The sequence below is a fragment of the Tamandua tetradactyla genome, chromosome 9, assembly GCF_023851605.1.
Source record: "Tamandua tetradactyla isolate mTamTet1 chromosome 9, mTamTet1.pri, whole genome shotgun sequence".
In the NCBI taxonomy this organism is placed as follows: Eukaryota; Metazoa; Chordata; class Mammalia; order Pilosa; family Myrmecophagidae; genus Tamandua; species Tamandua tetradactyla.
The window spans coordinates 87,059,224-87,080,560 of record NC_135335.1 but is presented as its reverse complement, the minus strand read 5'-3'; the positions used below and the strand labels follow the sequence as shown (position 1 = coordinate 87,080,560).

General features: G+C 36.9%; 1 protein-coding gene and 1 pseudogene across 11 annotated transcripts in view; one reads left to right on the top strand and one right to left on the bottom strand.

Annotated features, from left to right (window-relative positions):
- The window catches only part of CPLANE1 (ciliogenesis and planar polarity effector complex subunit 1), a 232,391-nt gene that overhangs the window by 31,253 nt on the left and 179,801 nt on the right, over positions 1-21,337 (top strand). For 10 of the 11 annotated variants that reach the window (XR_013157933.1, XM_077116987.1, XM_077116988.1 and 7 more), the window contains exons 3-8: positions 5,350-5,485; positions 5,599-5,718; positions 6,328-6,560; positions 7,301-7,407; positions 13,590-13,746; positions 14,184-14,287. Coding sequence is in view for 10 of the 11 variants with exons in the window: in XM_077116987.1 (XP_076973102.1) it covers positions 5,350-5,485; positions 5,599-5,718; positions 6,328-6,560; positions 7,301-7,407; positions 13,590-13,746; positions 14,184-14,287 (857 nt within the window). In the remaining variant the exon portion in view is untranslated. The remainder of the gene's footprint in view (positions 1-5,349; positions 5,486-5,598; positions 5,719-6,327; positions 6,561-7,300; positions 7,408-13,589; positions 13,747-14,183; positions 14,288-21,337) is intronic. The other variant, XM_077116986.1, reaches the window with a different exon arrangement.
- On the bottom strand, positions 11,125-13,124 carry LOC143647236 (NEDD8 ultimate buster 1-like; annotated as a pseudogene).

The following is a 21,337-nucleotide window of genomic DNA, read 5'->3' as shown; positions in this document are numbered from 1 at the left end:
CACATGATCATCTCAATTGATGCAGAAAAGGCATTTGACAAAATTCAACATCCTTTCTTGTTGAAAACACTTGAAAGGATAGGAATAGAAGGGAACTTCCTCAACATGATAAAGGGAATATATGAAAAACCCACAGCTAACTTCATCTCAATGAGGAAAAACTGAAAACTTTCCCCCTAAGATCAGGAACAAGACAAGATGTCCACTATCATCATTGTTATTCAACATTGTGTTGGAAGTTCTAGCCAGAGCAATTACAGAAGAAAAAGAAATACAAGGCATCAGAATTGGAAAGGAAGAAGTAAAACTTTCACTGTTTGCAGATGATATGATACTATATTTCAAAAACCCTGAAAAATTCACAGCAAAAGTACTAGAGCTAATAAATGAGTACAGCAAGGTGGCAGGTTACAAGATCAACACTAAAAAGTCTATAATGTTTCTATACACTAGTAATGAACAATCTGAGGGGGAAATCAAGAAAAAAATTCCATTTATAATTGCAATCAAAAGAATAAAGCATTTAGGAATAAAGTTAACTAAAGATATAAAAGACCTACACAAGAAATTGTTAAGAGAAATCACAGAAGACCTAAATAGATGGAAGGGCATACCATGTTCATGGATTGGAAGACAAAATATAGTTAAGATGTCAATTCTACCTAAATTGATTTACAGATTCATTGCGATACCAATTAAAATTCCAAAAACGTACTTTTCAGAAATAGAAAAACCAATAACCAAATTTATCTGGAGGATCAGGTCACCCCGAATAGCTAAAAATATCCTTAGAAATATAAATGAAGTTGGAGTCCTCATACTACTTGATTTTAAAGTGTATTATGAAGCTACAGTGGTCAAAACAGCATGGTACTGGCATATAGATGATATACTGACCAGTGGAATAGAATAGAGTGTTCAGATATAGACGCTCTCATCTGTGTATGGACAGTTGATCTTTGATAAGGCAGTGAAGCCAACTCACCTGGGACAGAACAGTCTCTAATAAATGGTGCCTAGAGAACTGGATATCCATATGCAAAAGAATGAAAGAGGATCCATATTTCACACCCTATACAAAAATTAACTCAAAATGGATCAAATACCTAAGCATTAGATTTAAGACCATAAAACTGTTGGAAGAAAATGCAGGGAAATATCTTATAAATCTTATACTAGGAGGCGGTTTCCTAGACCTTACACCCAAAGCATGAGCATTGAAGAAAGAAGGAAATAAATGGGAACTCCTCAAAATTAAACACTTTTGTGCATCAGAGAACTTCATCAAGAAAGTAAAAAGACAGCCAACAACAATGGGAGTCAGTATTTCGAAATGATACATCAGATAAAGGTCTAGTATCCAGAATTCATAAAGAGATTTTTCAAGTCAACAACAAAAAGACAGACAACCCAATTACAAAATAGGCAAAAGACATGAACAGACATTTATCAGAAGAGGAAGTACAAATGGACTAAAAGGCACATGAAGAGATGCTCAACATCCCTGGCTATTAGAGAAATGCAAATCAAAACCACAATGAGATATCATCTCACACCCACCAGAATGCCCATTATCAATAAAACAAAACGACAAGTGCTGGAAAGGATGTGGAGAAAGAGGCACAGTTACCCACTCTTGGTGGGGATGTCAAATGGTGTGACTGCTGTGGAAGGCAGTGTGGCTGTTCCTCAGGAAACTAATTATAGAATTGCCATATGACTCTGCAATACCATTGCTAGGTATCTACTCAGAGGACATGACGACAAGAACACAAACAGACATTTGCACTCCAGTGTTTATGGCAGCATTATTTACAATTGCGAGGAGATGGAAACAGCCAAAATCTCCATCAACAGATGAGTGGCTAAGCAAGCTGTGGTATATACATATGATGAAATATTATGCAGCTGTAAGACAGAATAAAGTCATGAAATATGTAACAATATGGATTGGCCTTAAGGACATTATACTGTGTGAGATTAGCCAGAAACAAAAGGGCAAATATTGTATGGTCTCACTGATATGAACTGACATTAGCAAATGAACTTGGAGAATTTCATTGGTATCAGAGACCATGAGGAGATAGAAATAGGGTAGATATTGGGTAATTGGAGCTGAAAGGATACAGATTGTGCAACAGGACTGACTGTGAAAATTCAGAAATGGATAGCACAATACTACCTAACTGTAATACAGTAATGTTAGAACACTGAATGAAGCTGAGTGTGAGAATGATAGAGGGAAGAGGCCTGGGGGCACAAATGAAATCAGAAGGAAAGATAGGCAATAAAGAGTGAGATGACATAATCTAGGAATTCCTACAGTGTATACCAATAGTGACTAAATGTGGAAATTTAAAAATGTTTCTGCATGAGGAAGAACAAAGGAATGTTAATAATGCAGTTTGTTGAAAATAGATGGTAATTAATATTTTAAAACTTTAATGTATGTGTGAGACATACAAAAAATGTTTATTTGGTACAAAATTTATATTTTGACTAGTGCATTTCCTGATATAACTTAAGTGGACAGCTTAATCGAACACCGTAGTACTTGGAACCTTGTGTAGGGCATTAGGTTTAGTAGGTTTGTCCAGAGTGATGCCCAGAGAAATGCCAGAGTGATTTGAACAGTGAATGTGAAAGTATTTGCAGAGTCCTCTAGGGGGAATGGTGAGGAAGGCGGAAAATTCCACTTTCCCAAGTGGAGAATTCTTGATATTCTCACTGGCAGTGGGGACAGCCAAAGCAATAGACTGAGCCTCCAATTGTGGGTTTGTTCATATGAAGCTTAATCCCACAAAGAATAGGCTAAGCCCCCTTAAAATTAGACCTAAGAGTCACCCCCCAAGAGAACCTCTTCTGTTGCTCAGATGTGGCATCTCTCTCTTGGCCGACACAGCAAGCAAACTCACTGCCCTCCCCCTCTATATCTGGGACATGACTTCCAGAGTTGTGGGCCTTCCTGGCAACATGGAACAGAAATCCTTGAATGAGCTGGAACTCAGCATCAAGGGATGGAGAAAATCTTCTTGATCAAAAGGGGGATGCGCGAAATGAGACAAAATAAAGTGTCAGTGGCTGAGAGATTCCAAAGGGAGTTGAGCAGTTGTCTTGGGGAGGTCATTCTTGCATATTAAATAGATATCACCTGTTTAGTTAAGGTGTCATGGAGAGGCTGGAGGGAACTGCCTGAAAATGTGGAGCTAGTGCTCCAGTGGCCATGTTTCTTGAAGATAATTGTATGATGATATGGCTGTCGCAGTGTGACTGTGGTTGTGAGAGCCTTGTGTCTGGTGCTCCTTTCGTCTACCTTATCGATGGACAAGTAAAACATATGGATTAAAAATAAATGAATAATAGAGGGAACAAATGTTAAAATAAATTTAGTAGATTGAAATGCTGGTGATCAGTGAAAGGGAGGGGTAAGGGTTATGGTTATGTATGAATTTTTTATGTTTTCTTTTTATTGCTTTTTCTCAATTGATGCAAATGTTCTAAGAAACGATCATGGTGATGAATATACAGCTATGTGATGATAGTGTGAGTTATTGATCATATATCAAGACCGGAATGACCATATGATAAGAATGTTTGTGTTTGTGTGTGGTTATGTATCATAAATAAAAAATAAATAAATTTTAAAAAATTAATAAGACGTCTAACAGCTGACAACTCAGTTTTGGCTAGCGGAAATGGAAGGCAGTTCTATAATTTTAAATTTCAAAGAAGTTTAATTCAAGTATTGGATCATCTTACTTAATACTAAGAACAGGTTTTTTTTTTTTTTTTTAACTTTTTTATTGTATAGTATGACATATATAGAAAGAAAAGAAATGGAAAAGCAGTCGTTTTCGAAGTACTCTTTAACAAGTAGTTACAGGACAGATCCCAGAGTTTGTCATCCTCTCAGATACTTCCTTCTAGCTGCTCCAGAATATAGGAGGCAGCTATATTCTGGCAATAAAAAAAAGAATATTTTTTTATCGCCAGAATCAACTTCTTTTCTTTCTTTTTTGTGAAAAATAACATATATACAAAAAAGTAATAATTTCAAACCACAACACCATGATTAGTTGTAGAACATATTTCAGAGTTTGACATGGGTTGCAATTCCACACTTTTAGGTTTTTACTTCTTAGTTTTTCCAAGATACTGGAGACTAAAAGAGATTAGAAGCTAATGATTCAGCGATCATATTCATTTGTTAAATCCTATTTTGTCTCTATAACTCCACCATTACCTTTGATTTTTCTATCCTTCTCTTTAGGGGTGTTTGGGCTGTGGCCATTCTAACTTTTTCACGTTGCAACGGTCTGTCACTAATATGGGGTAGGAAGATGGAATTATCTGATATTCTGGAGAGGCTGGGTCCTCTAGGATTCAAGAATTATCTGGTCTGGGGACCCATCTGGAGATTTTAGGTTTCTGAAAAGTTACACTAGTGCATGGAACCCTTGTAGAATCTTATATATTGCCCTACGTGTTCTTCAGGATTGGCTGGAATGATCCTGGTTGGGGGTTGGCAGGCTATGATAAGTTGCAATGTCTAACTGAAGCTTGGGTAAGAGCAATCTCCAGAGTGGCCTCTCGACTGTATTTGAACTCTCTCTACCCCTGATATTTTATTAGTTACACTTCTTTTCCTCTTGTTGGTCAGGATGGAATTGTTGATCCCATGGTGCCAGGGCCGGATTCATCCCTGAGAGTCCTCTCTCCTGTTGCCAGGGAGGCTTTCATCCCTGGATGTCATGCCCCACATAGTTGGGAGGGCAATGATTTCACTGCAGAGGTGGGCTTAGAGAGAGAAAGGCCACATCTGAGCAGTAAAAGAGGTCCTCCAGAAGTAACTCTTATACATACCTATAGGTAGGCTGAGGTTCTCCGCTACCTACATAAACTTCACAAGAGTAAACCTCGAGATGAAGGACACCACCTATTGATTTGGATATCCCTAAAGTTTGACACAGTATCAGGGGATTTGTTGATAGTTAACTTTAATAATTCCATATTTTTTCTCCCATCCCTCAAGGGATTTTGCCAGTAGTTTTTATTATCTGCTTAATATTCTCTAGGATGTATCCAGGCATTATATTAGGCTATACAGGATTAAAGGACTTCTTTCTTATTCTGGGCCCCCTGTGTTTCAATTGAAAACAGTTTAAAATAGAAGGAAAAATCTTACGTTTCTTTATGGTAATAGCCTTAATGTTCATTTTATGATTTGTGATATAGATCTATAATCTTTTAAAATGTTGCCACTTCATATTTTCTGAGATTATTTACTTAGACAAGAGGTTGAATTGATTTCTGGTACTTCTTAAGTCATTCACATCTTTCTTCCTTTAGGAAAATGAATCTGTTTTTCTTTTGGATGATAAATTCATAAATGAAATTAATTTGCTATCAGGAAGGACAAAGAAGAAAATTCCCTGTCTACAGCCTCTGTTGAAGGATGTTATTATCCTAACAACCTCCAATAATGGTTAAGTAGTATTGATATTTCAAATGGGTATATTAACTGTAACTTTTAATAATTGGGGTATAGGTTAAGAGAAGTAGTAAATTGTAAAGATTACATTTCTTTTTTGGAAGCAGATGTCTGGCTGACTGGGGTTCTCACTACTGGGGAGATTTTTCTTTGGAACAAAGATCATGATTGCTTGAAAACCATACAAGCAACTGAAGAGGCTAAAGAAATGATTAAAGTTGCAGTAGGTGGGAGTTTTTTTTTAATAATTAAAAATTTTTATTTACAAATTTTCAAAATTTATAAACACTCTGTACCCATCAAGCAACAAATCCCCCTCCCACAGTCCTCTCATCTCTCAGCATCCTATAATCTACTTTATAGTTCTACATATTTGCTATTTTTAAATATTTCATGTCATTCAATATTTGTCCTTATGTTCTTTGAGTAGGTAGGAACTTTTTAATTTGTTTAAATTGGTTTTACTTGATAAATATGAGGAAAAGATGATGAAGCATTTTCCTATTATTTGAAAAATGTATCTTTATGTAAATATATATGTGAATATATAGATGTATACATGTATGCACATATATACTTTTTTTTTTTTTTTTTGGTGGTGGTGGTATTTATCTGTGATAGCCTAGATTCATCATGTAGAAGAAAAGACTGGGATAAGTTTAATGATGGATTCCTAATATTGCATAATGAAGACTTTATAAATGTTTCTATTTTTGTGCTTTTAATTTATTGTTAGTGCCTTAGTTTTAATATCCCTATTGTTTCTTATTGTCTGAACAGATGCATTATATGCTTTCCAGGGAGATTTCAGAGGTTTAATTACTTTTATTTTTTAGCAAGCTCTTTGAGACTGTATTTGTACGTATCAGGAGATGGAAAAAGAGTTCTGCTCATATCTCGTTCTGGATGCATATTTCTTTGGGAGTGTTTGGAATACAAGAATATCATATCTTCTAAAAGCTCTTCATTGAGGGGTCAGTGGTCCCACATCATACCTGAAGAAGCAGCTCTTTTGCCTTCTACTGAAGATAAAGAAGCTACAGTACATGCTGTTTTTATAAAAAATGAGGTAACATCTAAATCAACCAACGTGTTATAAGAGTTGTGATGTCACACTGAAAGAGCAGCATTATCTATGAAGTTATTTTGCAGAATGTATAAGAAATAGCTTTGTATTTCAGGTCATCATTAATTGTCACAGAAACTGAAATTATTGAATGGGAAAGATATTTTTGTATTTCTTGGTTACATTTTACATTTTTTTGACTGTGTCCTTTCTCTTTACTTGGTTTTAAAATATTACTTGTTTTGAAACTTAAGCTAGAATTGGTGATACTAAGTAAGCTATTTGACTGCTGGGAAATAACTCATCAGTAATTTAAAAACATCTTAAATGGCTGCTTTGTGTTCTATGTATGGATGGACCAAGATTTTATTTCCTAACCCACTATTGTTAGAAATTGTATTTTGAAATTTTATTGTTTCCCCTCCTTTCCCGTAAGAGTAGTGCTCCAAATAATATATAGTTTTAAAAGAAAATAAAAATACATATTTAAGAATACTTCCAGTTACATCGACAATGAATAGCAATGTTTTGTTATGGAAGTAAAATACAACCCAATTTCCGATCTGGAACATACTTGTGGCTGATAATATAAATATTTAGTCTTTAATGTTATGAGTAAAATGACAAACAGGATCACAATATTTTTCATTTATGATGAGAAGGATATTTATTTGTTTCATGATCTTGATTTATTTTCTGATTAATTATATTAATGTACTAAAGCATGTTAAATTTATCTACAGTTATTTGGAGACTGCTGCTTGTGTTCATTTACTTTTTATTCTGGGGAGTGCCTGAAGTTAACATTTCTGGCAATTCGGTGGCAAGAGAATGTACTTAACCCTGTAAGGTAAGATGAATGTTCTTTCCTTCTTTCCTTTTATTCCTTTTGAAAGTGCTATTATTATTTGGTTCAGATGACTTGTGTTAATATGAATTCAGTCTTTGAGGCTTTATAAATCTTTTCTTCCCATATTTATTGCTCTATTTCTTCAGCTTTTATTTCTAAATGTTTAATCTAGAAAGCCTTCTTTTTTTTTGTTTCTCTTCTTGGATATGAGGGCATAGAAAATACAAGGCAGGCTGAAGTCTTTCTTGTCATAAGTCTAAGAAAGTAACTATTTTGAAAAATAATGCAGTTGAAATTTAAAAAGAGTATAATTTATTTGAGCTTAATCATCATTGTACCTTTTATATGCTCAGTTGCTGCTTGTTATTAAAAATAGCTATTTATTTTTAAAAGCCCAATAAATTAGAAAAAATTCATTAAAAGCATATAATGCTTTAGGGTAATTTAATAAATATGGCTGTTTTATGTTTTCTTTTCTTTTATGCTGATAATATTTTATTGAATTGTAATTTACATGAATCAAAATGAACAAATCTTTTTTTTTTAACTTTTTAAATTGTATGGTATAATATATATACAAAGCAAAGAAATAAAATAGTTTTCAAAGTACTCTTCAACAAGTAGTTACAGGACAAATCCCAGAGTTTGTCATGTGCTACCACCGTACAATCCTCTCAAATTTTTCCTTCTAGCTGCTCCAGAATATAGGAGGCAAGAAGGCTTAAATATTTTTTTATCATCACAATCAACTTTGTTTTCCTTCTTTTTTGTGAAAAATAACATATATACAAAAAAGCTATCACAATCAACTTTGTTTTCCTTATTTTTTGTGAAAAATAACAAATATACAAAAAAGCTATAAATTTCCAAGCACAGCACCACAATTAGTTGTAGAACATATTTCAGAGTTTGGCATGGGTCGCAACTCCAGAATTTTAGGTTTTTACTTCTAGCTGCTCTAAAATACTGGAGACTAAAAGAGGTATCACTTTAATGATTCAGCATTCAAATTCATTTGTTAAATCCTATCTTCTCCATATAACTCCATCATCACCTTTGTTCCTTCCATCCCTCTCTTTAGGAGTATTTAGGCTATGGCCATTCTAAATTTTTCATATTGGAAGAGTCTGTCACTAATATGGGGTAGGGAGATGGAACTATCTGATGTTCTTTAGAGGCTGGGCTAGGTTTCAGGACTTACCTGGACCAGGGACCTATATGGAGGTTGTAGATTTCTGGAAAGTTACACTAAGGCATGCAACCTCTGTGGAATCTTATATATTGCCCTAGGTGTTCTTTGGGATTGGCTGAAATGGTCCTGCTTGGGGGTTGACAGGTTATGATAGGTAGCAAGATCTACCTGAAGCTTATATTAGAGCACCCTCCAGAGTAGCCTCTCAACTATATTTGAACTCTCTCTGCCATTGATACTTCATTAGGTACACTTCCTATCCCCCTTTTGGTGAGATGAAATTGTTGATTGCACGATGCCAGGGCTGGATTCATCCCTGGGAGTCATCTGCCAAGTTGCCAGGGAGACTTTCACCCCCTGGATGTCATGCCCCACAAAGGGAGAGGGCAGTGATTTCACTTGCAGAGTTGGGCTTAGAGAGAGTGAGGCCACATCTGAGCAACTCCAGAAGTAACTCTTAGGCATGTGTGGTAGTTAGATTTAGTTGTCAGCTTGACCAGGTGAAGGCATCTAGTTCTGTTGCTGTGGACATGGGCCAATAGTACGTGAACCTCATCTGTTGCTTATTATATCTGCGTCGGCTAGGAGGTGTGCCTGCTGCAATGAATAATGTGTGATTTAATTGGCTGGTGCTTAAATGAGAGAGTGCAACGTAGCACAGCCCAAGCAGCTCAGCATACCTCATCTCGGCACTCACAGCTCAGCCCAGACCTTTGGAGGTGCAGAAAGAAGTCTCCCTAGGGAAAGTTGTTGGAACCCAGAGGCCTTGAGAGAAGGCCAGCAGAGATCACCCTGTGCTTTCCCATGTAAGAAAGAACCTTAGTTGAAAGTTAGCTGCCTTTCCTCTGAAGAACTAACAAAATAAATCCCCTTTTATTAAAAGCCAATCCATCTCTGGTGTGTTGTATTCCAGTAGCTAGCAAACTGGAACAGCATACCTATAGGTAGTCTAAGCTTCTCTGCTACCTATACTAGGACTATCCAGTACCAGGACAAGGAGTCTACATTGGGAGAGTGGGCTTTCAAGGTGCTGGGCCTATTAGGGTAGGGAAGGGGCAAGTAAGGGTGCCATGAAATCCTACCTCTCTTAAATAACCGTTTTCTTGATACGGTGTTCACCCTAGTACTGCAGTCTTTTCACTGTTTTCTGGAGCTTTGAGATGTTTCTGTCAGTTCTGATTATTTAAAGCTTCTCTGGGGGACACTGTTGAAGTATTCACACTGCCATCTTAATCCCTTTCTTTCTTTTTTTTTACATTTTCCACCTTTTGTTTTTATTGTCATCTTAAAAGAATAAGAAGAAAAGATTGCCGAATGTCCAAACTGGATTGATGTCCAAACTTTATGGAAATGGCTATTAAAAGAGTTGAATTATTTCAGTCTCTTGATGGCAACAATATGGCAATTGGTCCTCAGTCCTAAGTAGCTTCCTATGACATAGAAGGGCATTAAGAACCTCTGCAGTACATCTGGCATTTGCTTCATTCAGCAGTTGTTTGCTGCCAGCTGTGTCCTAAGTGCTGAAACTGATTTTCATTTAATATAAGGCTACAGAAGAATGCAGGGTGCAATGAGAATGGTTATTTGTGTCTTTAAAAGCTCAGAGTATCTTTAGAATAGACTCTCTGTAATATCTGTAGATATTCCAAAAACCTCCACAAAAAAACCTAGAGAAAAAATATCTAAATGTCTTATAGGTATTGTAGCATGAATTTAATATGACAGCTTAGAGTCTTAAAATGTTATTTAAAATAGTTACTTTGGTTTACATAAGACTATACTATTTAATACAGATTTTTTATTGTTGTTAGGAGGAATTTTGAATACATATCAATCCTGAATTGCAAGTATGTATTTTACTATAACTAAGAGCATAAAAAACTGTGAAGTTTCATGCTAAAGAAATTTGTCACAGTTTGATATCGCCACTGTAACCACATTATTATGCCCACAAAGCAACTGGAATGGTTGAAGATTTAATGGACAATTTTAGCAACAGGATGGTGAAGGTGATGCATGAAAACATGGGGCTTACAAATCAGAGATCACATAATGGGAAAAATGAAAAGAATCAACAGCTGGGCTCAGGAGGGTAGGAAAGCTGGGCAAAAAGAAGAGACAGCTGAGGGAATGTTTTCTCTCTTGATTACCCTTCTGGAGACCTTCCACAGTGACCACCCTCTTCTCAACAGCCCCCAACTCTAACTCCTTCCCATTTGTGGTGAAAAGAGGGAGGGCAGAGTTAAGAATGCAGAATTGGAAGCAGAAGAGGACTTGGTAAGAGTTAGACCAAACGAAGTTCTTTCCCCAAGACCATCCGTTAATGACTAGGACCTCTCTCTTCAAATAAACTCTTCTCTTTACTTGATATGCCTCTATTTCCTGCCTGTCTCTGCTATGTCCAAGTAGGAATCACTATTGTAGCAAAATCAGATAAAACATAGAAGAAAAGAAACACCTGCATCAGACTTTTCATAGTAACAGGATTTATAATCAGAAACTTAGTACTTATTTCTCTTCATTATTTAGTTTTTCTTTGTTGCTGATTTATATTTTCTACATAGGATAAATACTCTGTAGTAATAATTTCTTCATCTTCCAGAGTTGAGTCAAGATAATCTTCTTTGTGTTCTATAATATCTTCTAATATTTCATTGACTGCCTCTTTCTACATACCTTCTGCTGTTGAGGCACTAGAAGTACCTGCAGAACCTGAAGGAGAGGTGGATGATGATGAGGAATCTTCCACTGAGAGCTGTAGGTCAGGAGGAAGACTTCCTCTATTGTGAGTTAAGGTATGAGCTGCCAGCTGATGTTCCTCCTGGGCACTCTCAGCATAGCTTCAGCAGCTATAGTGTCAAAACCCATGTAGACCAGTTGGTCAGTGTTTTCCTGGGAAGAACTTTCTTGATGGTTGTTGGTTTCAGGATCTGAATCATTTAACCACCATATCTGAGGATTACTGAAAAGAAGTTTCAGGGCTTCATCCAGGTTTTCACTTGCCTGATGGGAGGGCCTGTTTGGCTGCTTGAGTGGAGTAGCCCATTCCTTTCAGAGTTGATAGTCTCCAGGTGGCATCTTTTCTTCTTTTTCCCCTTCCCTTATTCCAGCTAATTCCTCTCTGTGGTTGGTAATATGAGTGGCTGCATGATCCACATTTCCATCACATGCTCATAGGCCAAGCCCAACTTCCTGGGCAGTAAAGCCCAACTGCAACAAATTGTGAACTTTTGATGGGTCAGTATATAGCTCTTTAAAGAGTTGACTCATTCCTTGTTGAGGTACTCACAAGCCTCTACACCGTTTTCACTGTGATAGTTTTGAATAACCTTGAAGTAAGTATAGTCTTCAGAACAATACCTTCTCTTTCCCACAATTTCCTTTTATGTGAATCAGTCTCTGTTTATTTTCTCCATAGCAATTTTTTTTAATGTATTTTTTCTTTTATTTTTGTTTGTTTCTTTGTTGTTTTATATCTTCCCATAGGAATTTTTAAGGCATTTCTGGGTTAAGTTTAATTTTTTTCTGCATTGTCAAGGCATTCCAGTCATTCCAAGCAGAAGTAACACTATACTATATTGAGCTGGAGCACTGCATAGTTTTCTACTGTATCCAGTAGTGCTCTGCAACACTCACAGAAATAATTGTCAGCATCCAGCAGACATGGCAATGCTATTCCATATTCTTTTCTTTTCAGGAAATGGGATTCTCATGATATCCCATAGCTAACATAAGGGCTTTTCTTTCTGATGGGGGAATTCTGATTGATCTGCATATTTGGTTAGCTTTGTCTAAGTATGGTGTAGTTTCTGGATCCACCACCATCTTAGCTCTCTCTGCCACTATCTCCAGTCTTCTCTTAATTGTCTGTATTTTTTTTTTTCTTTTCTTGCATGGATAGGCTCCAGGAATCGAACCCACGTCTCCAGCATGGCAGATGAGAATTGTACCACTGAGCCACCACCGTTGCACCGCCCTCTTTTTTCTTTTAATTTGGCTTTGTTTTGCTTTTCTTCTACCTGAAAGATTTTTTTCACATCCTCTTTAGACTGTTTTAGTTAGAGTACCATCGCTTTCATACTGTGTATCACTCCTTGTTTTTCAAATATTTTGCTACTTGAAGATGTTTCTTATTTATAACAATTTTGATATAATTTTATTGAAATCGAAAGGTATTTTAGACCTCAGTTTCCTGCCAGTAATGTACAATCGGGTCTCCAACAAATTTTTCCTATTTTTTTTCTTAGTCTTGGAGGTACAAATACTTTAACTATATAGCACTTCCTGTGGTTTTATAGTTTTCATTTCCTATTCCACATTCAGTTGCTTTGCGGCATATTTCTTCTATAATTTTTTCAATTTTGTTTTTACAATGTTCCAGTTCGGCAGAATATTTCTTAGCAACGTCCTTCAATGCCAAGCCGACTTCTTCATTTTCATCTGTATATGAAAGTTTTGAAAGTTGAATCCTGTTTTCCCTTAAAAACTTAGTCAGTTTCGTTTGAAGATCTTTCTTCTGTGCCATCCTGCGCCACCAGCTATGACCTGCCAATTGCCCTGATGTGGTGGCGATCACCCTTCCTTTACATTCTGGGTGAAATTGGATGCCACCACCCCCTTTCCGCTACCTTCATGCTCTCAAGAAGGACAGGTGGAGGTAGGGTGGGGGCTGGAGTGGAGTAGGAGCAGGAGTGGGGGCAGGTCTATGACTCTTGGGCTCACTGGAAAGCCTAAAAGGAGCCTTTCTTTTTTTTTTGAAACATAATTTTATTAATTGAAGGGCATGTATTACTAGATAGACTAGTCTCCAGACTTTCTTTTTTTTTTAACATGCGGAGGCACTTGGAATCAAACCCGGGTCTCCAGCATGGCAGGCAAGAACTCTGCCTGCTGAGCCACCATGCCCTGCCCTCATTTGTTTTTAATGAACTATTTATTAACTTAAAAGATACTATACTTCCTATTATCATTTGTTTCATTACTTTCTTAGATCATTGCCATACCGTGTTCATTGGACACAAGAAGATTGTTTTCTGTGCAGTCTAATTCCTAAATGTGAATCAGTTAAATCAAGAGGAGCTCTAATTTCAGCCTTTTCAAGAGATGGCCTTACCTTGGCAGTAACTCTTAATCAGAAAGACCCAAAGGTCAGTAAATATAGTCTCTGTTGGAAAGTGGTTTATGACAAAGCATATAGTTCAGTTTTGAGATTTTTTTTTCCCTTAAGTTAGTTTTTGGCTTTTAATTCTGTTTTATGTTCTCTAAATTGGTATTTTCTAATCTTACTTAATATTGTAAATTGATAAATTTATTTAAATTAGCTGGTATAATTTTCAAAACTTGGCCCTTAGGAGTTATGGGAAGATAAATGGATAGGAGGAAAGAAGAGCGGGATTGTAACTGATGATTTTAAGAAGCAACACAAAAAGGGCAAAAGCTACCATGTCAGTTTTGCCTTGCCAGTTGGGAAAGACCAGCTAGATAGTTTATTGCTATAATAACAGATGTCCAAGTGTCCAGAATTATAAGTAATGATTAAAGTAAGATAATTTTAATAGACTGTATTTTTTTCTTTTCTTTCTAGGCAACTCAGGTATTATTTGTAAACACAATGAATTTTGTTACCTTCTGTGGTAGCCTTAAAGGATGTAGTAATAAGAATCCTGTGGTTCCAGCTACACTAATCAGGTAAGAACTCTTGTATTTCTGAATAGTTTTGCTTTTTTCTTTTCCAGTTAATTTAGGAAGTTTAAGGCTGAGATATTGCAATAGGTGTCATTTAAATAGATAATGCAGCTTACCTTCAGCATTTGTGCTAAATAGATTCTAAAAATTGTTTTGTATAAGGAAAACCTAAAATATTTTTTTTTCTCCTAAAGAAAGGGTTTATTACTAGGTGCATAGTAAGAGAGCAGTTGGCCTTGCAGACCAAAATTTGTCTCCCCAAGTTTTGGGGGTTCAAGGTTTTGAAGGATTTTAGCAAGGGAAGTTGAGGTCATTTCGAATACCGCATTCAAAGCAGAAAATGAGCAGATGTTATCATTGTTATTTCAGTAGGAGAACATAAGCTGAATAGAGTGGAGGCAGACCTATCACTTGAATGCTAAAGGTGTAAGCCCAAAGAAAAGGAGAAAAACTATTCTTTCTTTTTTATTTTTTTCCTCATGTGAAAACATTTTTTAATTTGTACATTTAGTCACTCATTGTATACTCTAGGCATTCCTAGAATATACCATCTCAGTCTTTATCTTCTGTCTTTCCTTCTGGTTTCATATATGCCCCCAGCACTCCTCCCTCTATCATTCTCACATTCAGCTTCATTCAGTGTACTTACATTATTGTGCTGCAATCAGGTAGTATTGTGCCATCCATTTCTGAATTTTTACAAGCAGTCATATTGCATAATCTATATCCCTTCAGCTCCAATTACCCAATTTCTATCTCCTAAAAACCTCTGTTCTCAACTGAAATTCTCCAAGTTTACTCATTAATGTTAGTTCATATCAGTGAGACCATACAGTATTTGTCCTTTTATTTCGGGCTATTCTCAACTCAGCATAATGTTCTCAGGGTCCATCCACGTTGTTACATGCTTCATGACTTTATCCTGCCTTACACCTGTGTAATATTCCATCATATGTATACACCACAGCTTGTTTAGCCACACATCTGTTGATGGACATTTGGGATGTTTCCATCTCTTGGCAATTGTAGATAATTTTAGATAATGCTACTATAAACATTTATATGCAAATGTCCATTTGTGTCCTTACCCTCATGTCCTCTGAATAGATACTTAGCAGTGGTATTGCTGGATCATATGGCAATTCTATACTTAGCTTCCTGAGGAACCACCAACCTGCCTTCCACAGCAGTTGTACCATATTACATTCCCACCAACAGTGTATTAGTGTACCTCTTTCTCCACATCCTGTCTAGCACTTGTCACTTTCTGTTTTTTTTACAATGTTCATTCTGGTGGGAGTGAGATTATATCTCATCGTGGTTTTGATTTGCATTTCCCTAATAGCCAGGTAAGTTGAGCATCTTTTCATGTGCCCTTTGGCCATTTGTATTTCGTCTTCTGAGAAGTGTCTGATCATGTCTTTTGCCCATTTTTGTTTTTTTCTTTCTTTTTCTTTTTCTTTTTAAAGATAACTCCCTGTTGTTTTATTTTGTTTTGCATGGGTAGGGCACTGAAACTTGAACCCAGGTTTCCAACATGGCAGGCAAGAAATCTGCCACTGAGCCACTATCGCACCGCCCCCATTTTTTTAATTGGGTTGTTTGTCTTTTTGCTGTTGAGTTAAACAGTCTCTTTATATATTTAAGCCTTATTGGGCTCCCCTTGTATGATGGATTGGTTGAAAGTGAAAGGTTAGGAAAAGATATTTCATCTTTTAGGGTCTAAAATGCATTTAGGGTCTAAAGTTCATCTCCTGTAGACAACATCTAGATGGATCCTGTTTTTTAATCCATTCTGCCAGTCTGTGTCTTTTGACTGGGGAGTTTAAGCCATTAATATTTAGTGTTATTACTGTAAGGACAGTACTTTCTTCTAACAATTTGTCTTTTGGATTTTATATGTCATATCTAAGTTTTTCCTCTGTTTCCCTTTTCTGATAGTCTTCACTTCTACACTCTTCTCCACACCTGTCTCTCCTGTCTTTTCCTGTCTGCCTGTTGTGCTCCCTTTCATATATCTTGCAGAACCTGTGTCTTGGTCAGAAATTCTCTTAGTGATTTTTTTAATATGAAAATGTTTTAATTTTCATTTTTGAAGGACGGTTTTGCTTGATATGGAATTTTCGGTTGGCAGTTTTTCTCTTTCACAATTTTAAATGTATTATACCACCGTCTTCTCAACTCAATGGTTTCTGCTCGGAAATCTACACATAGCCTTATTGGGCTCCTCTTGTATGATGTATTGGTTTTCTTTTGCTACTTTGAAAATTCTCTCTATCTCTGACGTCTGATGTTCTGATTAGTAAGTGTCTTGGGGTATGTCTGTTTGGATCTGTTTTGTATAGGGTATGCTGCACTTCTTGGATCTGTAATTTTAAGTGTTTCATAAGAGTTGGGAAATTTTCAGTGATAATTTCCTCTATTAGTCTCTCTCTCCTTCTTTTCCTTTCTCTTCTCCTTCTGGGACACTCATAGCACATGTGTTCATGTGTTTCATGTTTTTATTCAATTCCCTGAATTCTTGCTCATATTTCCCATTTTTTCCCCTATATTTTCTTTTGCTTGTCGGATTTTAGATGTCCCATCCTCCAGTTTACTAATCCTTTCTTCTGACTCTTGAAATCTAACGTTGTAGGTTTCCATTATTCTTTTCACCTCTTCTAATGTGCTTTTCATTCCCAAAGTTCTCATATTGTTTTTTTTCAGACTTTCAGTTTATTCGTTTTGTTCACCCATTGCTTTCTTCATATCCTCCCTCAGCTCGTTGATTTGATTTTTGATGAGATTTTCCATGTCTGAACATCCTGAATTAGTTGTTTCAACTCCTGTAGCTCATTTGAATTGTTGGTTTGTTCCTTTGACTGGGACATATCTTCAGTTTTCCTAGTATGACTCGGTTTTTTTTGCTGGCATCTAGGCATTCAATTTCCTCAATTAGTTTATTCTGGAGATTATTTTCACTTTTACCTAGGATTTTCTTGCTGGATGTCTTTGTTTTCTGTCTGTTCTTTGACCTTCAGGTCAGCTCATTTTAGACCTTTAACATAGGTTTTGTTTAGCAGATCAGAATTTTTCCATTCTTGTTTTCTTGTTCCTTGTCTTGCCTATATAGAGCTTTTTTTTTTTCCTTAGGAGCATCTGCTCAGATGTTATATACCCCAGTCAGATTTTCACAGACCACGCTGGCCTCCTCTCAGTAGGAAAGAGACATCAGTATCAGTTTTTCCTGAGGGTAAGCCCCAGCTGGTTGAAGGACTTTCCTATTAAGCCTCTAGACTGTACTTTTCCCATCCTACCCAGTATGTGACATGTGTCTGCCTGCGTCTGACTCCCATCAGTATAGAGTGATGTAGTGCCTTTAACTTCAGCAGGTTTTCCGTGTTGAGGCCATGGTTGAGACAGAGAAGACTGTAGGCTGGCTTTAATTGCTTCAGTTTTCCAGTCCCTGGGGTCTGAATTCCTTGAAGGAGGGATTCTACCTGAGTTAGACCCCACCCCTCTCCTGGGGAAGGCACAGCCTTCTGGAAATTAATTCCTTTCACCAGACCAGCTCCTGGTATCTCAGACAAACTTAATTCTACCCTTGCCTGGTGCAGTTGGAGCCTGAGAAGACTTGCAGTTTTATCTAATGAGCAGTTAAGCAGTAGAAACAGAGTAAGAAAAAAAATCGTTTTCTGAACAAGATCTCTGTTCCTCCGGTTAGTGAAGAGCTTAAGTTGGTACATTGCTCTACGTATGTCCAGGTTCATATGTGCCCCGTTTTTATTTTTGTTTTTTTTTTTAGGTTCCAGCCCTTTTCAATTATTTTGTGCTTTCTGATCTAAAAAACCTCTTTTTAATTTTTTTTCTGTCAACCCTGTCACCTTTGTGCGAGGGCAAAAACTCCTAGTACCTTTAGCACTTGTTCAGGTTTATATCAGCTGGGGGCCGATTTTCAGTAGTTGGGATTTGTTAATTAAATCCAGAATTGGAGCTTGGTTACTAGCAGACCCTGCTGCTAGTAAGTCTCTTTCCTTTCCCATCCCGGAACCAGCCTGTGGGGAATGAGTGCCGGCCTCAGCAGCTTGGGGGATTTAACAGTTCTGAGTGGGATTGCATCTGGTCCAGCTTGTCCAGACTGGTGTACACTGTGTATCTGGTCACTGATGTGGCCCCAGCAGTTGTTCTGTACTGTTCCTGGGTATTAACTAGCTGCTCTTGAGGACGAACTAAATTCCACACCTCATGAAGCCACCATCTTGGAACAGAGGTCTGTTGTGTTTCCATTATGTTTCAGTAGCAGAGGCTAGCCAATACAATTTACCAATGTCAGGGGCTCAAACTAGTTAATGGCTGACTTCAAATTCTTCATTAGTGTTGGGGTTTTTGCCCTACAAGAAAATGACCACTTAAAGGGAGTAACAGCTCTTATCAGTCACAAAGGCACAAGATGAGAGCTTTTTACAATCATTTCAGATTTGAGGGTAGCTAAATTACAGTTTAGGGATTTGGGGTATTCTCCAATATTCCAGAAAGCAAAAAGGAATATGATTCAGTAATCAAAATCATCCCTTAAATCCTAATTTCTCAGTTACAATTCCTCTCTTTCATTTAATAATTATCTTTCAACCTTGGAGGATATCTGGGTGATGACTCTCTGTCTGCTTCAAAGCTGAAAAATGGCATTGTCATTAAGGGTCAGAGGAATGAAATGAAGAAGCCAGTTGTGTTCTTGGAGAGTCCAGTATTTCTGGGCTTAAGAACATCTCTTGCATTGGAGCAATCTGGAGGTTTTAAGTTTCTGAAAAACAAACTTAATAGTAAAACCTTATAGAGTCCAGGATATTTGTCAGAGTTTCCAGGAATACTGTTGTTTGGGGTTTGCCATACTGTGGTGAGGAGAACTTTAAATACTTTTTAAGGAGGGTCTGGTCAGATGGAAGGTACATGAGCAGATGTTTCTTTCTCTTTAATTATTTTCTATGTTTTCTCAAGAGAAATGGAATCAGATTGGGTAGAAAAATATTTGCCTTACTTGGAGAGGCTGAAATGGAAACACCTGAATTGGGAAGGCCAATTTCTCAGGAAGGCTGGGTGTTAAAAGTCTTCTTTTTTTTTAAGGTTTTAAATTCTTTATTCTTAAATGCTGTGCGTGATTACATTAATTTTTTTCATCATATAGCTTTGGATTTATCATAAAAATAGACTTTTTCTTTTCTGTGAAAAATAGCATATATACAATAAAGCAATACATTTCAAAGCACACTGCAACAATTAGTTGTAGAACAGATTTCAGAGTTTGGTACAGGCTACAGTTCCACAATTGTAGGTTTTTACCTCTAGGTGCTCTAAGGTACTGCTGACTAAAAGAAACATCAATACAATGAATCAACAATCATGTTCATATTTACCTTTTATCTTTCTCCCACTGTTTAAGGGTATTTGGGCTGTGCCTGTTCTAGTTTTTTTATGCTGGAATGGGCTGTCAATAATATGGGATAGGGAGATGTAACTAGTTGATGTTTTGGAGAGGGTGGCCCCTCTGCATTTCATGACTTATATCTTGAGGGACCTATCTGGAGGTTTTAGGTTTCTGGACTGTTACCCTAGTGCATGGAACCTTTGTAGAACACCTAATGCCCTAGATGTTCTTTGGGATTGGCAGGAGTGGTTTTGGTTAGATTTTGGCAAATTTAGATAAGTAGCAATGTCTTAACTGAAGCTTGTGTAAGAGTGGACTCCAGAGTAGCCTCTGGACTTTATTTGAACTTTCTTGACCACAGATACCTTATTTGTTACACTTTTATTCCCTGTTTTGGTCAGGATGGCATTGTTGATCCCATGGTACCAGGGTTAGGCTCATCCCTTGGTGTCATCTTCCATGCAGCCAGGGATACTTTCACCCTTGAATGTCATATTCCATGGGAGTGGGGTGAGATAGAGGCAATGGTTTCATTTGCAGAGTTGGGCTTAGAGAGAGAGGCCACATCTGAGTAACAAAAGATGTCATCCGGAGGTAACTCTTAGTCATACCTATAGGTAGGCTAAGCTTCTCTGCTACATACATAAGGTTCATAAGAGCAGTCTCAAGATCAGAGTCTTAGCCTATTGATTTAGATGTCCTTAATGTTTGACACAGTATCAGGGGTTTCATCGGTGGTAAAGTTTAATAGTTCCATATTTTTCTCCCATCCCTCAAGGGACTTTCCCAATACTTTTTGATTATCTGCTCTATATGCTCAGGGATGTATCCAGACATTACATTAAGCTATACAGCATTAAAGGTCTTCATTCTTATTCTGGGCCCTCTGTGTTTGAATTGTTTAAATGAACTATCCAGACAGGTTGAATTAGATTATATGCTACAGAAAATTTAGATTCAGGAAAAAATAAGCCTTTCCTCCTTTGGTCTCAAAGAGTAGATAAGGTTCTAAAATATAGACAATGTCTTCCTCACTCCTGTATTCTGAATTATCTTTTTCCTGACCTGATTGACTTTATTCTTATCTCTGAATACTAGGTTATACAAAACAGCCTCTCAAAATCAAGAAATAATATTTACCTCTCTGGACTAAATGTGACTGCTATAAGAGCTTGCAGTCTAGTCCCCTGTGTTTTTAGAATTTTTTTCTAAATGAGACAATACAGTATTTGCTCAAAGAACCAAGTTTTGGTTTTTATTGATTCTTTCTGTTCTTTTGTTCTCCTGTTCATATAACTCTGCTTTAGTTTTTGTTATTTCTCTTCTTCTGTTTGCTTTGGGGTTAGTTTGCTGTTCTTTAGTTCCTCCAGGTGAACTGTTACACCTAGATTTTTGCTATTCTTCTTTTTAAATATGGGCATTTATGGCAATAAAGTTCCCTCTCAGCACAGCCTTTGCCATGTCCCGTAAGTTCTGATATACAGTATTCTCCTTTTCATTTGTCTCCAGATAGCTACCGATTTCTCTAGCAATTTCTTCTTTGACCTACTGGCTGTTAAAGAGAGTATTATTTAACCTCCATATATTTGTGAAAGTTCTTATTCTTTGGTGATTATTGATTTCCAGCTTCATTCCATCATGATCAGAGAAAG